This window comes from Typha latifolia, chromosome 13 (assembly GCF_019914945.1).
Source record: "Typha latifolia isolate L0001 chromosome 13, TyphaL0001v2, whole genome shotgun sequence".
Lineage (NCBI taxonomy): Eukaryota > Viridiplantae > Streptophyta > Magnoliopsida > Poales > Typhaceae > Typha > Typha latifolia.
The window spans coordinates 5454480-5477587 of NC_133098.1; the positions used below are offsets into that span (position 1 = coordinate 5454480).

General features: G+C 37.5%; 1 protein-coding gene across 3 annotated transcripts in view; it reads right to left on the bottom strand.

Annotated features, from left to right (window-relative positions):
- The window catches only part of LOC140799883 (uncharacterized), a 28249-nt gene continuing 5141 nt past the window's right edge, over positions 1 to 23108 (bottom strand). Inside the window, exons 10-19 of one of the 3 annotated variants that reach the window (XM_073154404.1) lie at positions 21914 to 21985; positions 21753 to 21824; positions 20227 to 20298; positions 17537 to 17605; positions 14271 to 14336; positions 14105 to 14149; positions 13676 to 13737; positions 1050 to 1426; positions 777 to 972; positions 1 to 684 (exon numbers count right to left, since the gene is read on the bottom strand). In XM_073154404.1, coding sequence (XP_073010505.1) covers positions 503 to 684; positions 777 to 972; positions 1050 to 1426; positions 13676 to 13737; positions 14105 to 14149; positions 14271 to 14336; positions 17537 to 17605; positions 20227 to 20298; positions 21753 to 21824; positions 21914 to 21985 — 1213 coding nt within the window. In that variant the 3' untranslated portion in view covers positions 1 to 502. Of the gene's footprint in view, positions 685 to 776; positions 973 to 1049; positions 1427 to 13675; positions 13741 to 14104; positions 14150 to 14270; positions 14337 to 17536; positions 17606 to 20226; positions 20299 to 21752; positions 21825 to 21913; positions 21986 to 23108 lie in introns of those variants that run through there. The other 2 variants (XM_073154403.1, XR_012111092.1) reach the window with 2 other exon arrangements.

The following is a 23108-nucleotide window of genomic DNA, read 5'->3' on the forward strand; positions in this document are numbered from 1 at the left end:
TTATAATGAAAAACCTTTTCATCTTGGACCAGTCTTTCTCTCATATATAGTAAAAATACACAAAATAAATCCTTCACTTTTTCAGATATAACTACAAGAAATAATGAGGCGCAAATGAGGGGCGAATATCTGTTACACAGAATTTATCATTGAACGACATTCTAACAATGGCAAGACATGATGTGATGACTGTCGTCTGTTATGCATTCAATCACTCAACTACATTCTTATCTCTAAAATATTGCTTCCTGAAGGAGCCATCAGCAATCGAAGATGCAACACCGGTATAAACGAGCACGAGCAGTTCTAGTACATAACCAACTTCCTTTGTTTTTCTCTTGTTCGCTCCCGGTATCTTTACAAGATATCAGGTGCCCAGACAAGCTCATTCATTTGGCAAAGGAAATTTATATGCTGGACCAAACGGAGGAGGTTTAGAGGGGCGGTCATATGGTAACATTAAATCACTCACACAGGGTAAGGAAAAAAGGAAAAGAAAGAATCAACTTCTTTTTGGCATATCATTATGAATTTGGATGCCAGCAATTGCAAGCCATTTCCACCAAAGGTAAGCGATGGATGAGAATATCGCTACACCGGCTATACAAAGAGCTGCAATGCCCACAAGAACTCCTGTTCTTTCCTTCTTGCTGGATTGTGTAGGTGTAGGTATCACAATGGAATCTTCAAAAGCCAAAATTGAGAAAAGGAAGAGTACAATGTCAGTCTCCCACCCAGGAAGTTTTCCAATAACAAGATATTGAGGAAGATAATACCTTGATAGACATGTAATGCAGAAACCAATGGCCCATAATTTCCATTTTCTGGGATGCAACAGGTCCCTCTTCCAGCCCAGAAGAAATGTATATCAATGACCCCGTTAGTAACATTTGCTTCAAAAGTTTTTACTACTGCTCTATTAGATCCTATTGCTTCATCGATAATGTTAAAATCCTGCCTGACAATATCACCCTGCATTTGATCAAAAGGGTGAAATGCTGTAAAAATTTAATCTGTGATTTATGGGACAACTTGCAGTTGGTCGATACCTGAATATAGATGTCAAAGAAACGTCTTCCTAGGCTTTTCCAGGACTTCGAGTCATCAATGACTATCTCGGCAAAGTAAAGGTCAACTTTATATGTTCCATTAGGTAGGCCGACTGCATAGTATCTTAAAGAGCTGGGTGATCTCCTTGCTGATTTATAAAGTTCTGTCTCAAATGTTCCATTTATTTCAGCACTCGTTGTCACAATTGAGTTAACAGGATCCAAAAGATAAGAGCCTACATTACTCACAACCCATTGATGTTCTCTGTTCACGTGAAACTCTGCAGCCCTAAGATTATTGGAGTCATCATAAAAGTAAATGCCTGACGACATTTGTTCATTGCCACCGCATTTTACAGCAAATGAAGAATTTACAACTGTATAAATGACACACTAGTGAGTCAGTTATAAGTATGCTGAGAGTAAGACCAGTATGTTCACAAATAAAACATGCATAACACAAGATAGAGTAGCATTGACAAAACGAAAATCATGTTTCATTATGCAGAACTCATTTTTCTGTTCCATGTGAGAAACCTTCAAACTTTTGCAGAATGAGTTTACTGCCCTTCACAGTGACAATGGCATGGTATTTTATTTACATACTATTAGTGGCAACAGTTAAGAAGTTATAGCTGGATCACTATATTGCGTGCTTCCAATAGATTCCTAAAGACTTACCTTTTGTAAATGGAAAATTGACTGCATATATTTTCACTTCCATTATGTGATCTTTGACCAGTGAGCTTGGCAAGAGTTATGCACTATGTGATCTTTGGCCAGTGAGCATAACAAGAATTACGGTAAGAGGTTGCAGATTGACTATCTTTAAGGCAGCGTCTCTTTATGAACCGGGATTTTCAGCTATAGTGTCAAACTTGTACTTATTTCAAAGATAGTGAATATGAACAATTAGATCAACTCATTGTTGAACCACCGTTACTCTCTTAAATAGTTAAATCAACTTCTCCGAACCCATGTAGAATGTCTTCCTTCAATTTTCCCTTCTATCACTACCTTCCTAAGTCTCTATTACCTTTCCCTGCCTCATTTTTATAAAATCATATACAGTAGTACCTGAAAGTCGCATTCTTTTCGACCAAATGGCTTCTAAAGGCATGTTTGGTTGTCGAAAAATGGGGAAAATGAAGTGGTCTGGGGAAGTAGAAGTTCTCAGGAAAATTATTTCCCAACAAAAATTTTCCACTTCCTATTGTTTGGTGCGAAAAATGTAAGATTAGAATTAAGAGTCTCTTACTTTTACTTGTTTGGTTAAGTGAAAAAACTGAAAGTACGATTCCCTCACTTTTTGATGTTTAGTTTGAAAACAAGAAAATTGAAAATAGGGATCTAGAAATTAAAGAAAAGATATCTTAAACTTAAAAGGAAAAATTTGTGTTATGCTTTTGAGAGTAATCAGATGAACATCTTTATTAGTAATATTTTTTTTATTACTAGATAAATAATAAAATACAAGATAAATTTATATTTTTCAAAAAAAAATTCTAATAAGAAAAGAGAAAAGTAGCAATATGATGATTCTTTATGGAAGTAATAATATGAGTGCAAAACTCATACTAAAATAAAAAAGGAAAGGTATATCTATTTTTTTAATACATGTCAAGTAATGTCAAGTAAGAAAACAAAAAAACAAAAAAACAAAAAGTACCTTACAAAAAATGTTAGATGTACATGATTCTATTATGTTAAATTACAATGATGACCTATTAAAGGTACCTTATCTGATTTTTCTAATGATGATGATGGCTAATTAAAAGTAGCAATACAATTAGAATCATGGTTTCCAGTTTCGACCGATCCCAAGTGGGATTAGTTGAAACTAGTTCATTGGCTGGTTTCGGCTGGGGTATTGGCCGTATAGAGCCGATCCTGCCTGAAATGGATTGGGATGAGTCAAATCCAACCTGTGAGACATATCGATGTCCCCACCCTCCCAACCATGATGCGAATCGAGTCAGATTGGATCACATTAAGGGGAGATTGGGCTCAATGGATTGAGTCTAGTTATCTTATCTGCTTATTTGCTTTAATTAGAGTCTTATTAGGTTAAAATTTATTATAAATTAACTAATTCAGCTATGCACAGTTTTGAAAAAATATTCAAAGGATATTCCACAGACGACCGCTTGGAGAAGATTGAAGACGTCTTGATGTACAACTTCCGTATTCAAGGTTTCTCCATATTCGGACTCTATCTGTTGTAGAACGACAAATCAATTCGAGAAGGATGAGGAAGGCTGATTTAGCTAAGTCATGTTTATCCCTAGGTCATGTTTATCTCTTATGTAAGCACTTAAGACAAGTTTAGTTAAGTTATGTAAGCCACTGAGACAAGTTCAATTAAGTCATGTAAGCCTCTAAGACAAGTTCTAATTCGAGTTATATAAGTCTTTAGGGTTAGTCTAAGGCAAGTCCTAGTTCGAGTCGTATAAGCCTTTAGGGCTAGTCCGAGTAGGACTCATTGTATCCGACCTCTATATATAAAGGGACTAGGCTTCTTTATTTAGGATGGAATTGAATGAAAGGAATATTGAGTTAAGTTAAGTTAAGTTTATTTACCCTACATTACTTATCGTTTTATCTTTTACTGTAGCCGTTAGATCGTCGCTATCTTTCTACGAGTATATCTAAGTTAGAAACCCTAATTCTACCTCCAACCCATAGTCACTATTACCTCCAGCAGCCACCCTATCCTACGGCCATTCACCACCACCCTTAGCCGTTCGCCACCCTTTGACGACTGTCGCAACGTCAGATATTTATCATTCTGCCCTCTCTGATCTATCTCCACTATTTTATTTTTAACTTTTTATCCGGAACTCCGATTTAGGTGAAACTAGAGCTATTAGAACCCTAACTCATGAGGCTACCTCCACCTAAATTTTAATTGTTATATTTTTTGTGCATTTAATCATTATACTCAGTGCATCACCATACTTCGTGCAAATATTGAAGTTTGTGAAAAGAAAAAAAAATGAGACTAGTATTGGTACGACTTAGAGAATAGTCCCGGTATAAATCGTCTGCGATTTTCCGTGGTGACTCAAGTTTATCTAGAAGTCCAGGGGAAAGTCCTAAATTAGATCACTGCGGTGACTTTCTTAGGTGACTTTGGCGGGGTTAGAGAATAGTCCTAGGATGAATGAGAAAATTTCCTAGGTGACTCTAACTTCTCTCAACGGTTAGAAGAAAAGACAGAATGTGTTGATCATAGGGTGATACCTTCTGATGATCCTAACCGGATCAGCTATGAAGAAAAGTCCCGAACGTCATCACGAGATGACTTCTAGTTGATGTGGATTCACAGGGTTTAGACCCATTGAGACATATGACGGTCATGATTCCTATTACGGGTCATGACATTGTTGGTATCAGAGCCAGGTTTTTGGCATTTTTAAACACCCTTAGAGTTGTGTGGAGGTCCGGTGGCATAAGCTCAGGTTTGTTATGAAATTTTTATTATATTCAGTAAAATTATTCCTATCTTATTTATAAATCTTGAAGGGGCAATATGTATACGCGTCGTCGTCGACGAGGAGTTGCGGCCCAGAGTTTATCTCCTGACAGGAGTAGGGAGCAAGAGCCGACTCCTACTCAAGCGCCAGCTCTTGCACCGACTGTTATTCCTGGTTTGGAATCGAAAGCTGCTCCTACCCAAGTTCCTACTCCTACCCAGACTCCTACCCCTGCCCAAATCCCCATTCCTGCCCCAATTCATGCTACTCATACAGTGGTATCAGTGCTTCAGACCCTTCTTCAGGCCGTTGGAGGACAGTCATCGCAGACTCCGGCTACATCAAAGTCAAGGCCCCTTAGTCTAGATAGGGGTACAATGTTTGAAATTTTTTTGAAGGCATCTCCACCTACCTTTAGAGGGACCACTGATCCGATAGAAGCAGAGGCATGGCTGTTGTGAATCGAGAAGATATTACGAGTTTTGGATTGTTCAGAGGATCAAAAGATTGCTTTGACGACCTATATGTTTGAGGATCGGGCAGAGCATTGGTGGCGGATGATTGAGCGCTAGTACATTAGACGAGAGAAGGAGATGACTTGGGGAAACTTTAAAAGGATTTTCTTTGAGAAATACTGTCCTCGGGCATTAAAGAAGAAGAAGTATGATGAGTTCTTTGAGCTTAGACAGGAGGCATGTCTTGTGGTGGACTTTGAGGCGAGGTTCACCGAGTTGTTGCGATTTGTTCCACATATAGCAGCGAGCAAGGAAGAGAAAGTTAGCTTCTTCGAGGGTAAATTGCGGCCAGCCATCAGAGATAGGATATCACTATTCCAGTGTCGGACACTTCCAGAAATGGTGTCTAAGGCACTCCTCGCCGAGAGAAACATTGGGGAGCTTCGCCAAGAACGAGAATAGCAACATCCACAGAAGAAGCCGAGGAGGTACCAGGAGCAAAACAGAGGAGGTGGTCAGCCGTCTGGACAACCCTTGAGGACCGGGAGTGGACCAAACCCTTCTGGGGGAGGTCCCAAACAGAGTCAGCTTAAAAATTGTACGAGGTGTGGACGCTCACATTCATCTAGTGTTGGGTGCAATGGAGTACCACGAAGTTGCTACAACTGTGGAAGACCCGGCCACTTAGCGAGAGATTGCAGAGAACCACGTGGGGGATGGCGTCCGACTTCTCAACAGGATCAACAGCATCGACTGTCCCAGTCTAGCACAACGAACAATAGGCCTCCAGCAAGTAGCGGAAATCCAGGAGCGAGGCCAAAGAATAAAGGAAGAATTTATACCTTGACCCAAGAAGAGGCTGAGCACTCACCATCCGTGGTGCAAGGTACATTATCTATTTCTTCCATACCAGCTAAAGTCCTTATTGACTCCGGAGCCTCACATTCTTTTGGTTCACCTGATTTTCTTTCCTTATTACCTATTGCACCTGAGATTATGGAATCATATTTAGCAGTGATTACACCCATAGGGAGGACTATACTTCTAAATCTTATTTGCAGATTTTGTTTAGTAGAGATAGACGATCAGAAACTTCTAGTAGATCTTATTTGTCTGGACATGCATGATTTTGATGTTATATTGGGTATGGATTGGCTATCTGCACATTATGCTATAGTAGATTGTAGAATGAAAAGGGTTACGTTTTCTATCTCGGAGAAGCCAGAATTTTTCTTCTAGGGTGAGCGGAAGATTCCTACGACCAGTATTATCTCAGCACTTCAAGCAAATCGATTAATGAAGAAAGGATGCCCAGGCTTTTTGGCATCGGTAGTGGGTGTGGAGCGTGCAGAGCAGGAGATTCATGAACTTCAAGTGGTAAATGAATTTCCAGATGTTTTTCCTGAAGATCTACCTGGTCTTCCACCCGATCAAGAGATAGACTTCACCATAGATCTGCTCCCTGGCACTAAACCAATATCAAAGACACCCTACAAGATGGCACCAACAGAACTTAGAGAGTTGCAGACCCAATTTCAAGAATTGCTGGATTTAGGTTTTATTCGTCCGAGTGTATCACCTTAGGGAGCACCAGTTTTATTTGTAAAGAAGAAAGATGGATCGATGCATCTTTGCATTGATTATCGGGAATGAAATAAAGTCACTGTGAAGAACAGGTATCCACTACCCCGGATCGATGATCTTTTTGATCAACTGCAAGGCTCTTAGGTCTTCTCAAAAATCGATTTGAGGTCTGGTTATCACCAATTGAAGATCAGGAATGAGGATATTGCAAAGACAGCATTTAGGACTCGCTATGGCCATTATGAGTTCTTAGTGATGCCTTTTGGCCTTACAAATGCACCTGCAGCTTTTATGGACTTAATGAACTGGGTCTTCAAAACCTTCTTGGACCAATTTGTTGTGATATTCATTGACGATATATTGATCTATTCCAAGAGCAGAGAAAAGCATGAGGAACATCTGAGGACAATACTTCAAACTCTTCGTGAGGAAAAACTTTATGCAAAGTTTAAAAAGTAAAACTTTATGCAAAGTTTAAAAAGTGTAAGTTTTGGTTGGATGAGGTGGCCTTCTTAGGACATATACTTAGCAAGGATGGAGTCAAGGTGGATTAGAAGAAGATCAAGGCTGTTAGCAATTGGCCGAGGCCTACTTCAGTATCTGAAGTATGCAGTTTCCTTGGATTGGCAAGCTACTATAGAAGGTTTGTGGAGGGATTTTTACGGATCGCCTTACCACTTACCTCACCAAAAAGGGGTGAGATTTGAGTGGTCAGATGATTGTGAAAATAGCTTTCAAGAGCTGAAGCAGAGATTGATTGCAGCTCCTATCCTTTCACTTTCGACGGAGGGCGGCAACTTTGTAATTTACAGTGATGTATTCCGATAGGGTCTCGGTTGTGTTTTAATGCAGCATGGAAAGGTGATAGCTTATGCATCTAGACAACTTAAGATTCATGAGAAGAACTATCCTACTCATGATCTTGAGTTGGCTGCGGTGGTTTTTGCACTAAAGATTTGGCATCACTACCTTTATGGAGAATCTTGTAAAATTTTTACTGATCATAAGAGCCTCAAGTATATTTTTACTCAGAAAGAACTTAATTTGAGGCAGCGCAGGTGGCTAGAATTAATTAAGGATTATGATGTTAGTATCAATTACCATCCTGGGAAGGCAAATGTGGTAGCCGATGCTTTGAGCAGGAAATCATCAGAGGGGCACTTATCAGCACTTACTTGTCAGCAGTGCATTATTGAAGAATTCAGACGCCTGGAAATTGAAGTAACATCAAATCCAGAGAGAGTAGCTATTTGCAGTCGGCTAGTGGTCAAACCTACACTTTTAGATCGCATCCAGGCTGCTCAATTAGAGGATGCCAACCTCAAGAAGATCTTGGAAGGATTAGAAAAAGGAGAAGCTCCTGGCTATTCGAGGTCAGATGAAGGACTAGTCAAATTCTAAAATCGAGTCTGCGTCCCAGCTAGCGAGGAGTTAAAGAATGAAATTATGTCAGAGGCTCACAGTTCAGGATTCAGTATCCACCCAGGCAGCACAAAAATGTATAGAGATTTGCGAGAAAACTTCTGGTGGAATGGCATGAAAAAGGACATAGCTAACTTTGTGGCCAGATGTCTCACTTGTCAGCAAGTCAAAGTTGAGCACCAAAAGCCTGCAGGGATGTTATAGCCTTTGCCTTTATTGGAATGGAGGTGGGAGGATGTGACTATGGACTTTGTTTCAAGACTTCCCCGCACTAGATCAAATCATGATGCAATTTGGGTAATCGTGGACAGACTAACTAAGTCTGCTCACTTTTTGGCCATTCGTATGACTTACTCCTTAGATCGTCTTGCACAACTTTATATTAGGGAGATTATTCGACTCCATGGCGCACCTTTGTCTATCGTATCTGATCGAGATCCTCGTTTTGTTTCTAAATTTTGGCGGAGTCTTCATTCAGCTATGGGGACACGACTGAGATTCAGTTCAGCTTATCACCCACAAACAAATGGACAATCCGAGAAGACTATTCAAACCCTTGAAAACCCTTGAGGATATGTTGCGAGCATGTTCTTTGGAGTGGAAAGGAAATTGTGATGATCATCTTCCACTCATGGAGTTCTCATACAATAATAGCTATCATTCGAGTTTAGGGCTAGCGCCTTACGAGGCGTTGTATGGCAGAAAATGTAGATCTCCACTTTGTTGGTTTGAGGTTGGTGAAAGACAGTTATTGGGACCAGATATAGTACAAGATACTACACAGAAAATTGTCAAAATCAAAGAAAAGCTTCTTGCAGCTCAAAGCCGTCAAAAGAGCTATGCTGATAATCGGAGAAGAAACCTTGAGTTTCAAGTAGGCGACATGGTTTTCCTAAAGGTGTCACCTTGGAAAGGATTGATCAGGTTTGGTAAGAAAGGCAAGTTGAGTCCTCGCTTTATTGGACCTTTTGAGGTGTTAGAGCGCATTGGAGAGGTGGCATACCAAATAGCACTACCACCTAGGTTATCTAAAGTACATAATGTCTTCCATGTATCTATGTTGAGAAAGTATGTGCCTAATGCAGACCATGTGATCGACTTTGAATCTTTGGAAATCCGAGAAAATTTATCTTATGAAGAGCAACCTGTGGAAATTCTAGAGACTCAGCAAAGAACTCTTCGAAATAGGGTAATCTCTTTCGTGAAGATTTTATGGCAAAACCATAAGTCAGAAGAAGCAACTTGGGAGCGTGAAGATAAGATGAGGGAAAAGCATCCGGAGCTATTTCCTCAATCTTCATAGCGACTATTACGGTATTACCTTATCCTTGTATTTCGCTAATTTTAATTTCGAGGATGAAATTTCTTTTTGTTGGGAATAGTTGTCAGAACTAGAAAAAAAAATTTGGGAGTTAAGACAGGAGGGTGCACGTGCAGCCCCTCCCCTCTCCCTCTCCGGCACGCGACGAGGCGCGGAAAAGAGGGGATTTCATCTAATCCGAATAGGATTAGATTTGATCCTCTTCTAATCTATAAATTTAACCCTAATCCTCTCTCTCTCCTCAAACCCCCCCCCCCAAGCCTTCTTCTCCTCCATCGTTTTCTTTCTTTTCTCACAGTCGGAGTCGTTGCTATGGGATCAGATCGCCCGAGCATCGCCGGAGGAAATTGGGACCACCACACTCCTCCTCGGTGAGCCCTCTCATCCCTCTAGTTTAATTTAAATTTAAAGAGATAGATTAGAAATACCTAATTCGTGGAATTCGGCCTCATCGGCAAATCAAGCCGGCAGGCGGCTTCGGGTCGCAATCGCATCGTCACCGGAAGCTTCGTGCTCCAAGCCAGTGTCGGTGATGTCTTCTAGGGAGCCCTCATGGCTCCAATCGACGTCGGCCTCGACGTCGGTCATCGGTGGTGAGTTTTCCTCCACCTCATGAGGACAATGAAGAGAGAGAGAGAGAGAGAGAGAGAGAGAGCCGAGAGGTTGAGGGTGGTTGTGAACCGCCGCCGGCAAGGTCGTCGGCAGGGTCGCCGGCGGTCACTCCCTCCCTCAACCCTTCTCTTCCTCGCGTTGGTTGTGAGAAGAGAAAGGGTTTGGGTGGGGCTTGGGTTTAACCCGAGCCAACCCTTTTCTTTTAAAGATTGGGTTCGGGTTCGGGTTGGATTTCGGATCCAAAGACCCGACCCGAACCACTTATTTGGTGGGCTGCGGATTAGCGCAAGCCCAATTCAATTAATTTTGGCTGGGCCTCGGCCCAACCTGATTTAATTGATTTCTTTTTTGGATTGGGCCAAGCCAGCAGCAGCCCAGCCTAATCCAATGGGTAGGTTAAACCCATTTTATTTTTTCTTTTAGTTTTTTTTAAATTTTAGAAATATTGATATTATTCAAATTAAAATTTTGAATATTATTTATTATTTAAGGTGGTGATTTTAGTACGTGAGCTAAATATTTGAGATTTCGGTTGTCTTACCTAAACTCAGGTAAGTAGGTTCACTCACATATTTATTTTATTATATTTCATACCTTTGTCAGACCATGTAAATTTTCTGTGTGCAAATTATTTATTTCACTCTTACGTGCAAAAATTTAATTATTACAATTCCTGTGTGCAAATCTATTTATTTTATCCGTACGTGCAAAAATTTAATTGTTATATTTTTTGTGCATTTAATCATTATACTCAGTGCATCACCATACTTCGTGCAAATATTAAAATTTGTGAAAAGAAAAAAAAATGAGACTAGTATTTGGTATGACTTAGAGAACAGTCCCGGTATAAATCGTCTACGATTTTCCGTGATGACTCAAGTTTATCTAGAAGTCCAGGGAAAAATCCTAAATTAGATCACTACGGTGACTTTCTTGGGTGACTCTGGCGGGGTTAGAGAATAGTCCTAGGATGAATGAGAAAATTTCCTAGGTGATTCTAACTTCTCTCAACGGTTAGAGAAAAAGACAGAATGTGTTGATCACAGGGTGATACCTCTGATGACCCTAATCGGATCAGCTATGAAGAAAAGTCCCGAGCGTCATCTCGAGGTGACTTATAGTTTATGTGGATCCGCAGGGTTTAAACCCATTAAGACATATGACAGTATAAATATTGAAAAGATATTAATATGTTGAAACCATGCAAGATTACAAGTTGTGACTCTCTCTCTATTGTTATCATTGTTATTATTTAAAGAGCATGTTTATTGCAATTATTATGGATACTGTTGCTGTTAGTTTAATCTTTTTCAGCATTAATATAATGTAGAATTTTATTTGGTTTTCGAGTGAATTCCACTCACTGAGTTATAGTTGTTGGCTCATAGATTCTATTTTTTTTGTATTTGTTTATCTATCTCAGGTAATAGTCAGCAGGGCGACTGAGCGAGATGTACCCGGAGTCCACCTCCACTTAGGATTCACCTATTTATTCTTCCGCTCTTTTAGATTTTATGCTTTAAATTAGAAGTTTTATTTATTTAGTTTAGAGACTCAAAAATATTAACATTGTTTTATGTTATTGCAATTAGTAATAAAATTTAATAAAGAAAATTTTATTTTATTTATTTATTTTGTCATCGTACATGTAGAAAGTATTGTTAAGGCTTCGTGTGTCTCAAGTATATTGAGATGCATGGCCGGTCATGATTCCTATTACGGGTCGTGACACGAGCTAGGGCACCCGACGAAGCGACGGTGAGCGGCAGGCGATGGTGACGGCGGGCGGCAATCAGCGAGCGATGGCAACGACGACGGCGACTACAAAGGCAAAGGTGAGTATCCCTTACCTCTTTCTCTCACTTTCTTACGGCACGGCCGGCAAATGCCGAGGCACGTGCCGTGTCGGCCGGTGGTCGACACAGTCCGTGCTTGTGGCACGGCCATCGTTGGTCCTAAGCATTATTATTTACAAACTTATGGTGATTATGATGATGAAGACCACAAAAATTTACAAGAGAACTTAGTATTCATCAAAATATTAAATTTTGAGTAAACTAATATATTTTTTAAGTTTTTAATCTTCATATGTGAGTACTTTTTATTTTCTTATTTTCTTATCATTTTTTCTAAATTTTTAGAAATTTTTCTGTATTTTAAAATAATATGTAGAATTTTACGTAATTAAAAAATAGTTCGATCCAATACGAGCGACCGATACCGATCTGACCCTGATACTCGAAACCTTAGTTAGAATGATGATGGATAAATAAAAAATTTAGTCAAAAATATTGCAAACTTATCTATATTTGCATATAACATCCTACGTTATCTATATTTTACAAATTGGTCCCTCAAATTTCTGCTAATGGCACTCTTGACAAAGAAGTTTAATATATCCTCCTATGATTTAACAAAATATGCAAACTTCCAAATCTTGGTCTTCCCCTCTAGCTAGACAGACTCCTCCCTTGGTTGTTCGACACTGGTGGATAAATTTAAGAATATACTTTTTGTTAGGCAGCCAAAATTCCCTGGTTCAGAGGCTGGATAACTCTAGTATAAGTCATCCCCTCTGTTTTCTCGACCTACTTTTTCTCATTCTCTAGGCTCTTGTGAAGATTATTTGATCGCCTAGACTCGATTAAAAGCGCATTCCTCTAGAAAGGCCATGAACAGGTTAGTGGGTTTCGAACTCTAAATTAGGTGAAAGTTGCACAGTAGATCTTAGGGAGGTTTGGGAATTCTTGATCCAATTGGTGGTGAAGCTCAACATCAAGGACCTCACTTTCTTGCAAAAAGCCTTCTTGATGGTTACCTGCTAGCACAAAAGGTTCCCCTAAAGGACTCTTCCCTAAAGGACTTCAATAAGTGGAGATTCAGTGCAAATGATCTTCCTTGAAGTCTTCCTTTTCAGCTATGTAGTATGGGAGAAGTTCTCCAGGAGAACTTCAACGGCTTGGTCTTCCACTATTGTGGAAGTTAGTCTTCGGTCAATAGTCAAGATATTCCACGAGTTGGCTTCCTTGACAAAACTCACACCAAGGGCATTCCTGCGAAAGTGATTCTTAGGTAGCTTGGCTTACACGGTGTGACAAATTTGGTAGACCAGATACTCAGATGCATGTCTTCTTCCTTTTCCAATTCTTCAAAAGAATCCTTCTCTTCACATCATGAGAAGTATGAACCCTCCAGACCTCCACCAGTCCTTCCCCGGGTTTGCTTGGTGTAAAATGCTCTGATGTATTGCAATTTCTTGTTGACTTATCTAGAAGAAAGTGCAGAATTTTCATAAAAGCAGTCTGAACCACCTTAGGCTTCCTCATCACATTCTCTGATATTTGGAGGCAATGGAGAAGCCCAACACCCAAACTTCTCTTATCTGGTATTCTTTTATGTTTCTAAATGAAAGCTAATTGGGATATGCCCACTTGTTCTCAAAAGAAAGGATTTGATTTATCTGCTTTGGATTCTTGTTCACATAAATCATTGAAATTCAAACTTCCAACAATTTTATTAGTTTTCAGATAATGGACATTTATTGAACATAAATAACTCAGAATACTTCATGTCCCTATGTAAAACCATAAGTAACTGCTATCTAGCACCAATAGACTAGATGTGATTGTCAACATAAGAAGCTTAAGGTAGAAGTACGATCAAAAAAAGGAAAGAACAATTTATGTTGAAGAGGAGAAAGACTTAGAAGCAGGGAAAAAGGGAAACAAAAAACTAAATCTCAAACATTATACTTACATGTTGAATCTTTGGGAGTGCATGACGAATTCTCATGGAGGCAGTGAAGTACATCTAAAGTTCTGCTGCATCATGGAAGAGGCAAATACACTAAGAACAATCTATCAGGGAAATACTCTAACAAGTTCTATGAATACTCCTATGTTGTGCTCACCGTGTAAGATGAGATGGTATTTATTGAAAGCAAAGATGCAAATTTCTCCGTTATTAAAAAAATTCATTTTAGGTTGTTCATATTAAACAGTAATATCTTTATCTTAATAAGTAACTCAGTTACCAATGTCTTGATTTGGAAACGGTTGATAAGGTTTCTGAGTTGTTTCATTTTCTCAAAGTTAATGAAAAAGAGGAGGCACCAAAACCTAGATTGCTTCAAAAGAGAAATTTTGTAACATGAGAACACTTATTTTATTGCAAATTGGCACCCACCTGTCTGATATTGTGCTTGTATCAATCAAAGTTCCAATATAGTTCCTATAAAAATGTGATTGAGTTAAATGAGAGTAACCAAAATATGTATTTCTTAGAAGAAAGTACTTATATAGTGCAATCATCTTGTTATCTATGCAGTCAGTAAAAGGAAAAGATTACATACATTGAGAACCCTTGTCTTAAAAAATTGTTAGGAAGACCTCCAGAGATAGAATTAAAGGAGACATCTCTGCAATCGTTGAGTGAAAATATACGAGTGAACAAGTTTCATCAGATTATAGTGAAATCAAATGAAACAGATTGGTTCTTACATATGATAACCAAACTGCAGATGGAAAAAAATATCAGGAAGTTCATACTAAGAAAGTGATAAATATTAGAGATATATCTGATAGAACAGTGTCTTACACAAGTATAACAGTACAGGGCGAAGGCTATGTTACAAGGGCTTATCTATAAAACAGATAACTCAGTACAAAAGATTGTTCTCCAAGAAAAAGTAGAATATAATATCTGCCAAGTGCAAACCTAGAGACAGAAAGTTATTGTGGTGAGAAATGTGAGATATGAGTTTTGCTATTGACCTCAGGTCCTCAACCCAACAATTTAAACTTTAAAATTCTAACTAATTGGTTAAACCAATGTTTTATTTGAAATATGGCATTGTGGGTGCTTCCTGTCACATCTCAAGCTAGTAAGAAGTAAGGTACCTACATGAGAAATCAAGTCATATTGCTAAATTTACCTTCGCTGTCCAATATTGGCCCTTGAAAGCATAACCATTGTCTGTTTGCCTATGTTGTTCATCGTTTACTACCCCTGTGGCACAAACTGATGGAGGGATGATGATCGCAGTGGCCCTTAGCTGCTACTCTCCTCATGAGTAGCTAGTGCAATAGGACTAGTGGACAACTCGACAACAATAGAGAACCCCGACAATATAGTCTCTCTTTGTCTGTGAGCATGTGTGTTTGTTGTCTGGATGTTCAATGTGTTGCCGCATAATGCTAATGTATGCTTAAGTAGAGACTAGTTGAGGTGATGTTGCACCAAAAATAAGGGAGAAACACTTGACTACTCTGTGCTGTGGCATGCTGAAATTAGTGTATCTTTGCCTCAGGTTTAACACACAAAAAGGAAAGGAAATCCCAATCCTGAGTTCAAGAGGGTGAGAAGTGAGAAGAACACTCCATCTTTCCTCTCCATTAGTGAGTGTAATGGGGATGTCAAAAATCTTGTCGGCAATGACAATGGAGCCAATGAAGAACAATAGAAGTTGCTGAGCTCAATATCGCAACAGTTCCTTTGTCAGCACACATATTTCTACCCAGGACCCGTCCTTGTTTGAACTTTTCTCAATGAACAATAGAACACTACTCCATTCCCCCCAACCTCCTCCTCCCGACCCCCTAACCCCATCCCCGCAACCAAAAAAACAAAAATAAAAAAAAGAACACAACTCCATTGTATCAAAATTGTATGCAGCTATCTTTACAATGCTTGAGAGTTGAGATAAACTTGTAACTAACTTTTACATATGAAAATCTTATCATCAGAAAGAGATTGAAGGTTGAATAATTCTTGTTATCTAATGTATACTATATATATACCAGTGTAAGAAAATAAAATATAAAAACCATCATTCTTTAATAGCTTCCTTTTAAAGTAATTCTTGAGTTAACATAGTATAGAGTAGTTGTCCTAAGTTTGAATTCTTTTAGTCCCATCTATTGTTCAACAATATAAGAAACCCTCAATTCATTTAACTAAAGTCCATTTCTTCGGCTTATCAAAATATCTCAAGTCTAGAAGTGGGGAAAAATGTTAGAATAAAAAATATAAAAACCACCATTCCTTAACAACTTAATCTTGTAGAATAGTTGGCGAATTAACAACAAGCACATCCATCTAGCCCCAAAGTTGATATATTTATACAGCTTTCTCTAGATACTATTAAATTATCTTTGGGGATCCATTATTCTTGTTAAAGGTATGCTATGCCTATTGGTCCATTACCTAACAAATTAGTTAGGTCAATTGGTTATCTAACATAATATTGGAGCTTGTTTTCTAGAGGTCTGAAGTTTATGCAACATTAGCCCCATTTAATCCCTTTTCCATTGTCTTTCATTCATCCAGGTGCATAGGGACCACATGTGAGGAGGTATGTTAGAGGAATGATGTGCAATGTTGATCAATTACCTAGCAGCTTAAGATTTAGTCAAGAATTCAATTATCAGAATTAGGATTATGATTAGCCATCCAAAAAAACAATACGTATTGGCGGAATCGGTTTGTATTTTAAAATACAAAAAAATTATAAATTTTTAAAAAATAATAATAATAGGTTATAAATATAAATTATTCATATATAAATCTAAAAATAAATATTATTTTCTTAATCTTTATCTCTCTTCCTACCACTCACTCTCTCTCTCCCTCTCATACAAATTAAAAAAAAATTGTTACCCTCTCCCTCACTCTCTTTTATCAAACTCTCTTTCCCACCCTCTCTCTTATTAATTTTCTTTCTCACAAGCTCTCTCTCTCTTATTAACTCTCCCATTACCACTTCCTCTCTCTCACTAACTCCCTCTCTCTCTCTCTCTCTCTCTCTCTCTCTCTCTCTCTCTCTCTCTCTCTCTCCGCCTCACCGACTCCTTTCTCTCAATCTCTCCTTCTCCGATTCTCTCTCCTCTCTCTTTCTCTCCCACTAACTCTCCCTTTCCCTCTCCCTCACTGACTCCCTTCTCTCTCGGTCTCTCCCTCTCTGATTCTTCTCCAACAATGCTTCCCGACGAGCTTCCATGAGGTATTTTCTCTTTCTCTCACTCCCTTCGACGAGCTCTCTTGATCTCTCTCACTCTCCTTTTTCTTTCTTTTTTCTTACTCTCCTCCCTCTCTTTCTCCCTGTCGCTCTCTCAATTTCGGTCAGTTTCGGCTGATACGGCTAATCCCGACCCAAAATGGATCGAGTATCGGCCGGATCAGGCTGAACCTTGGATGGCCGATCTTGATCCGTTTCGACTGATCCCACTCAGGACCGGTCGAAACTTGTAACCATGCTATTAGTTCAACTGGTTTTATGTACATCTTACAACCTTGTTGTTCTCCAATGCTAAGGGTACATAAGGATCACATAACACACCAAAAAGCATTTTATTTGTAATATATTGTTTTGTAGAATTCCACCTCATGGGCATTAGCATGCGTAGAAACACAAGCAAAAGTAGAAGAGAACCTTGAGATTAGAATAAAACATTTTGCAAATTTGAAGGAGGTTTTGGCAAAAGAACCATTCACTCAAATCATGTAATCTCATGTTGCTTAATGTATACACTAAAGACAGCGAGAATAAGATTGCGAAACTAGGAATTGAGAAAGAGTAAGGTTTTGAGCAAGCAAAGAAAGGAAGTTCAATGGACTTACAGAGCAACAAGATGGGGAGTGATAATACCAGAAGGAAGAACTCCAGTCAAATTATTGGTACCCAGATATCTGTAAAAGATAATGCATTATCTCAAGGAACACAAATAGAACGTGCACTGAGTATAGCTATTTGTTATATATAAGAACACATGGAAAATGATATGAAAATGCAAATGAAAATCCATTCTCTGGCTATAAGCACTAGTCCTTTATGCCCGGATCAATAATGGGTAACAAGTTGAGGATCGTAAAAAAGTAAGAGGGATGATAATGCTGAAAATATTATGCAAAGGCAATTTACAACCAGTTCACCACCTTCCTTTGTCCATTTGGCCTCAGCTTTTGGGAAACCTTCTTCCCACAGTTAGGGACTTTTGCCTTTGTTAAGTTTTATTTGTATTTATGTAATTGACAAATTGTATTTCAAAACATAATTTATATTCATATAATATGTCTAGATTATATGTATAAGCATATACACAAGTTATGAAATATTTAATAAAGAATATTGAAGTGAAATATTGATTTTGAAGTCAAAGTGTCATTGAAGTTTCTCTTTACACTTTCAAAAATAATTTGCGGTGTATGAATGATAAATATAACTTAATTTGGCTAATACTATTATTTGCGAGGGTTTTTCTACATAAATGTACCATTTTGGTGTCAAATCTATGAAAAATACTCTTTAAAATGTAAGAATCAAAAGTTTGATTTCTCCTAAAATTTCCTTTAAATTTCAAAAATCCAAAATTAATATGTTAAATTCATTCAAATTGGATCAAAACTGGTATAAGAACATATATGAACTAAAAGTTTATAATTTTTAGCTAAAAAATTGCTGCATGATTAGATTTCCACCCAATTTCAAAAAAAAAAATCTAAAATTAATATGTCAAATTCATTCAAATTAGGTTAAAATTTGTATAGGAACATGTTAGATTAACTACATTCAAACAAGTTTTGGTTTTAATTATTAAGCTATTATCAATTAATGAATGTATTCAATCATATTATGTGTTGAATTATATTTCTAGTTGATTATTTCTATATCATTAATAAAATTTTACAAAATTATCTAAGGATAAAAGACTATAATATTGACTTTAATACAATATTTAAACCAAAAACATATATATAGACCTTGAAAAATGTATTAGAGGCATGTCAAAGGTACCACTAGGACATAGGAGCATGCCAAGGCATGAGATTTTGGCACGCCCCATGCCAACTGGGTATCAGCACAGCCATCCTTACCACTATGACCATGTTATATTGTAGATTTTAAGTTCCACATACTTGTAAACTTGACCTTGTTTGAAAACTTGTTTGTATACTTTGATTTATATTGTAAATTTACTTGGTTGGAGAAGAATTTAAGATACTAGAAAGCAGTTATGATGATGCATGTTTGAATGTGTTAGATACTGCTGTAGTTAAAGAAGATGCAGGGTGTTCAGATCTGGTAAGAGGAAAACATAGTTTTAGAAATGCAAAGTTCTGTTCTGCTCTGATGATGCTGAAAGTTTCAGCATTTATAAAGATGCAAAAACTTTCAGCTTCTCTGCTATGTTTTATTGCGACATAAGAAACTGAAAACTTTCAGCTTTTCTCCACAGGGATCTCTCTAGAAGTAAAAGGCTAAAACTTTCAGTTATTTTAGAAACATTGAAACTTTCATCTTTTGTAACGACCTTCCAGCTCGCCATTGGGCTGGCCATCCTACGTCAGGAGAAGCTTAAATGTGTAATAGTTTAAACCCACTATTAAAAATATTTTTTATGAAAATAATGTTAAATAAAAAAGTCATAAAGGTGAGTCATAGACCTAGTAAATTTTCCCAAAAGAAAGAAAATGTTTTTTCCCATAAGAAAGACCAGATCTTCTAATACAAAATTCTCTATAAGAATATTCTGTGTGGACATCGCACAAATCCATCATCAAGCTTTGTGTTCGACCTCAGCTTTTTATGCATGCTGCCAGGTTGATGTTTAAAGTTTAGTTCTGAAGTTTTTGCTATTCGGAATATTGCTCATAACATTTTCCAACTATCAGGTGATATAAGCCTATGCTGAAACAACACAGCACAATGATAAGGAGCAATGTCATTCAAGTTGGATGTGAGGAAGACCAAAAATAACATTGTTTTGACAAAAACCATTGCATATGCAAAATTTGAATAAGAACCCATTGGCATCCCCAAAAGATAGGGACTAAAAGGTTTTGGTGGTGTTGTATTACTACAACATACTAAAGTAACTACTTAAAGATGGGGACCAAAATGATGGTCTCCCCTTTCTAGGGCTGCATTGGGGCAAGAGCCTCCATGTAATGGAATGCACTCCTTTATATAGGAAGTTAAATTATGGGAACAAGATATCAACCAAGTATAATTTTTAGCATTTATTTCCTATGCAAGAACTAAGTTTCATAGACAACTAATCCTTCTTTCCTTATTTTAATTAGCTAACTTACTACAACAAGAGAGTGTGGCCGTAAGGCTATTCTTTACATCCAAGAGGTCATGGACTCATGGGTTTGAATCATGGAAACAACCTCTTCAGAAAGGATACCTACATCTTTAACTCCTAGACCCTACTAGGCAGGAGCCTTATGCGCTGAAATGCCCTTTTAACTAACTACAATAAAATAATACTCAGCGATGGAGAAAATAAAAGAGTAGTTGAACTTACAGATGCCTTAAGGAGGTAAAATTGTTAAATGATGTTGGTATCTTGCCACTCAGCATGTTAAAACTTAAGTCCCTGTCAAAGTCAAAATAGCAATTGCTTGAAAACCTTAGACATCTTTCTTACTAGAACAAAAGGAAAAACATAATGTTAATTATAAACATTGCATAACATGCATATATAATATATTTAAAGAGAGATGTTGATATTGTTTAAGAAAAGCACTGAAATGGACTTTCCAAATCTAGGGGGCTTTCTGCAAAAGCCCCCTCTTTATCTTGGAAAACTTTCATTTTACACCCTACTGTTCAGCAATAGTACGATTTGCTATTTCACCCCATGTTTTGCATATCGAGCCTGTTTATTCGAAATTTTCCTAAAAGCCACCCAAAGTTAATCCATCATAAGAAATTTAAATTTGAAGCAAGTGGTAACATTGCTAAAGCATACTTCATACAAGCCTAATCCAAAACAGTATTGCACTCCCATCATACACTATTGGATAAATCCAACCCAGGTTTGTCTTCTGAACCATAATATCATCAAAATATAGGGTATGGAGTATTACAGGGTTTCCACTTATTATCTTAAGCAAACTGGTGCTTAGAAAAACATTAATATCTAAATAGCTGTGACCCCTAAATCAGAATAAATTATGATATTTGGTGCAACTATTAATTAGATTTGGTTGTAAGTATAGCTTTTGGTTTAGCATCATCCCTCTCCTCCTAACCTGTCTAGGCGCCCCTCCCCTGTCCTTGACCTCTTTCTTCCTATCTTCTGGAAGTTAATCAGTGGGTTGATTGTTGTCTTGATTTCTTTAATAAATAACTTCATCAGCATCTCCCACTTGATTTGGATGTAGGTTTGCGTATTGACAATTCTCTTCCCATGGCTGAATCCATTGGATGGCTTCTTCTCAAACTTTTTAACATACTAAATAATTTCATTCTTAAATCAGCTAGTAGCATACTTGAAGTCCTTTTTAACATCTCAAATGTCTACTATCATTTCATTTCTCAAACCTGTATTCCTGAGAACCACCATGACTTCCTACTTATTTAGCAGACCAACAGTGAAATGCAACAACAAGGTTCTAACAGAGTTAATGTTGCCTATTACACAATATCGGACTTGCCTGTCCTTCCCTAACTTTTCCTCATCATATATCTTTTTGTATTGTTTTGTATAATGTATAGTACCCCATCTGCTGAGCATTATTTAAAGAGGATACTACAACTTATATATGTAAAGATGTTCTAAACTTTTAAAGAGGAATACATACTTTATTTGTTTGCATAGATAAAGGCTTTTCCCAAAATTCCAACTTAAAAATTTGAACTATATGATCTTCTAGAAAACAAGATTAGTATTCCCTATATACTTATATTTTCCAATTATGAAGCCTCTCGGAAAGAATAAAAGACAAACCAATAAGCAATCACATGATGCAACACTTGCATGTTGCATGGAGCCAAGATATTCATGTAACATAGCAAGTAAAAATATCAGATAATAAAGAAACTCACAGGTATGTTAGGTTGGAGAACTCTCCAAGAAAATCAGGAAGCTCACCAGTGATATTACTATTTCTCAACGACCTATTTCACAATAGATAAAACATGTCAATTCTTCTATGTATAAGGAAAGGCTTATATTCTGTTTGGACTTGAAAAGTATACAGGCATACAAAATCGATATATTCTTCAAGTTCTTCAAGAAAGAAAGAGAAGATCCTGACAACTTAAGATCACCAAGTCTCCTGTACAAAATGTTCAACAAACAATTAAAACTTAGTCATGTATAAGATCACCAGATAAACTTTTAAAAAACAATAAAATGAATAAAGATCAGTGAAAGAACGACAGAACTTCTCAAGGTAAGAATAGCTTCTAAATAGATGGAAAGGAGTTCAATTAAAGATTTGAAGCATATAAAAGAGAGGGCATCCCAGTACATCTGCCTACACAGGGTCTGATCTGTATGCAGCAGTAAAGTCACACCAAGCGATGTAACAATTAGTTAATGTAGAAGGGATTGTCAGAATAGAGGAGGAAGCCATTTCCATTAAGTATTAAACAAGAATAAAATTTTAAAATTGGAAAATTTTGAAAATGCACGAGGTAGACCATGAATCGTAGATAAATTGTCTCTCTTAGCCATACTGAATTTCTCCTGGATGTGGAGCTATAGTCAATAAATGGAAAAAAAAATAAAGGAATTGATAGGGCACTTTGACTGCCTAAACAACCTCAAAAGAGTCCTCTTTGACTTGCATGTCTATGACCGTCACTTTAGAGCTGCCCAATTCTGACTCCTATGATGCTGAAATCGGACACCAATACAAATCTTACTAGTGTGGCAAAATATATTACAGCCATTTCCTTTTGATCCTCATGAATCATGGTTCAGTTACTAGTTCCAAATATTCATAAAGCAAACTCAAATAATTAAAATGATTATATATCCTATCAAGGAAAACTCAAAATAACATGGACTAGATCTTGTCTTTGTTCCCTTCGATGTATCTTTTGTGATTCTTGTTATAAACATGAAAAACTAAGTGTGAAGATTGGAGGACTTGGCAGCTTTAAGAAGACTATCAAGTATAAAAGGTAATACAATGAGAAAAAAAGAGAGTAAGAAAAGCTGCCCAAGTGCATTATCGATGTGGGCGTCATCTTCAATTTGACCCTATTGAAGTTCCTCGAGTCCAATTGGTCCCAATTAGCTTAATTGGACTCCATAGGGTCCGATTGACTTTCAATTTTTATTGAATTGATGATATTGATCAATTGGGTTAGCCAATTGATGATTATAATTAGCCTATGGTGCGGGTGTTATTGTCATAATTTGTAATTGGCAATTTGTGAACAAAATATATA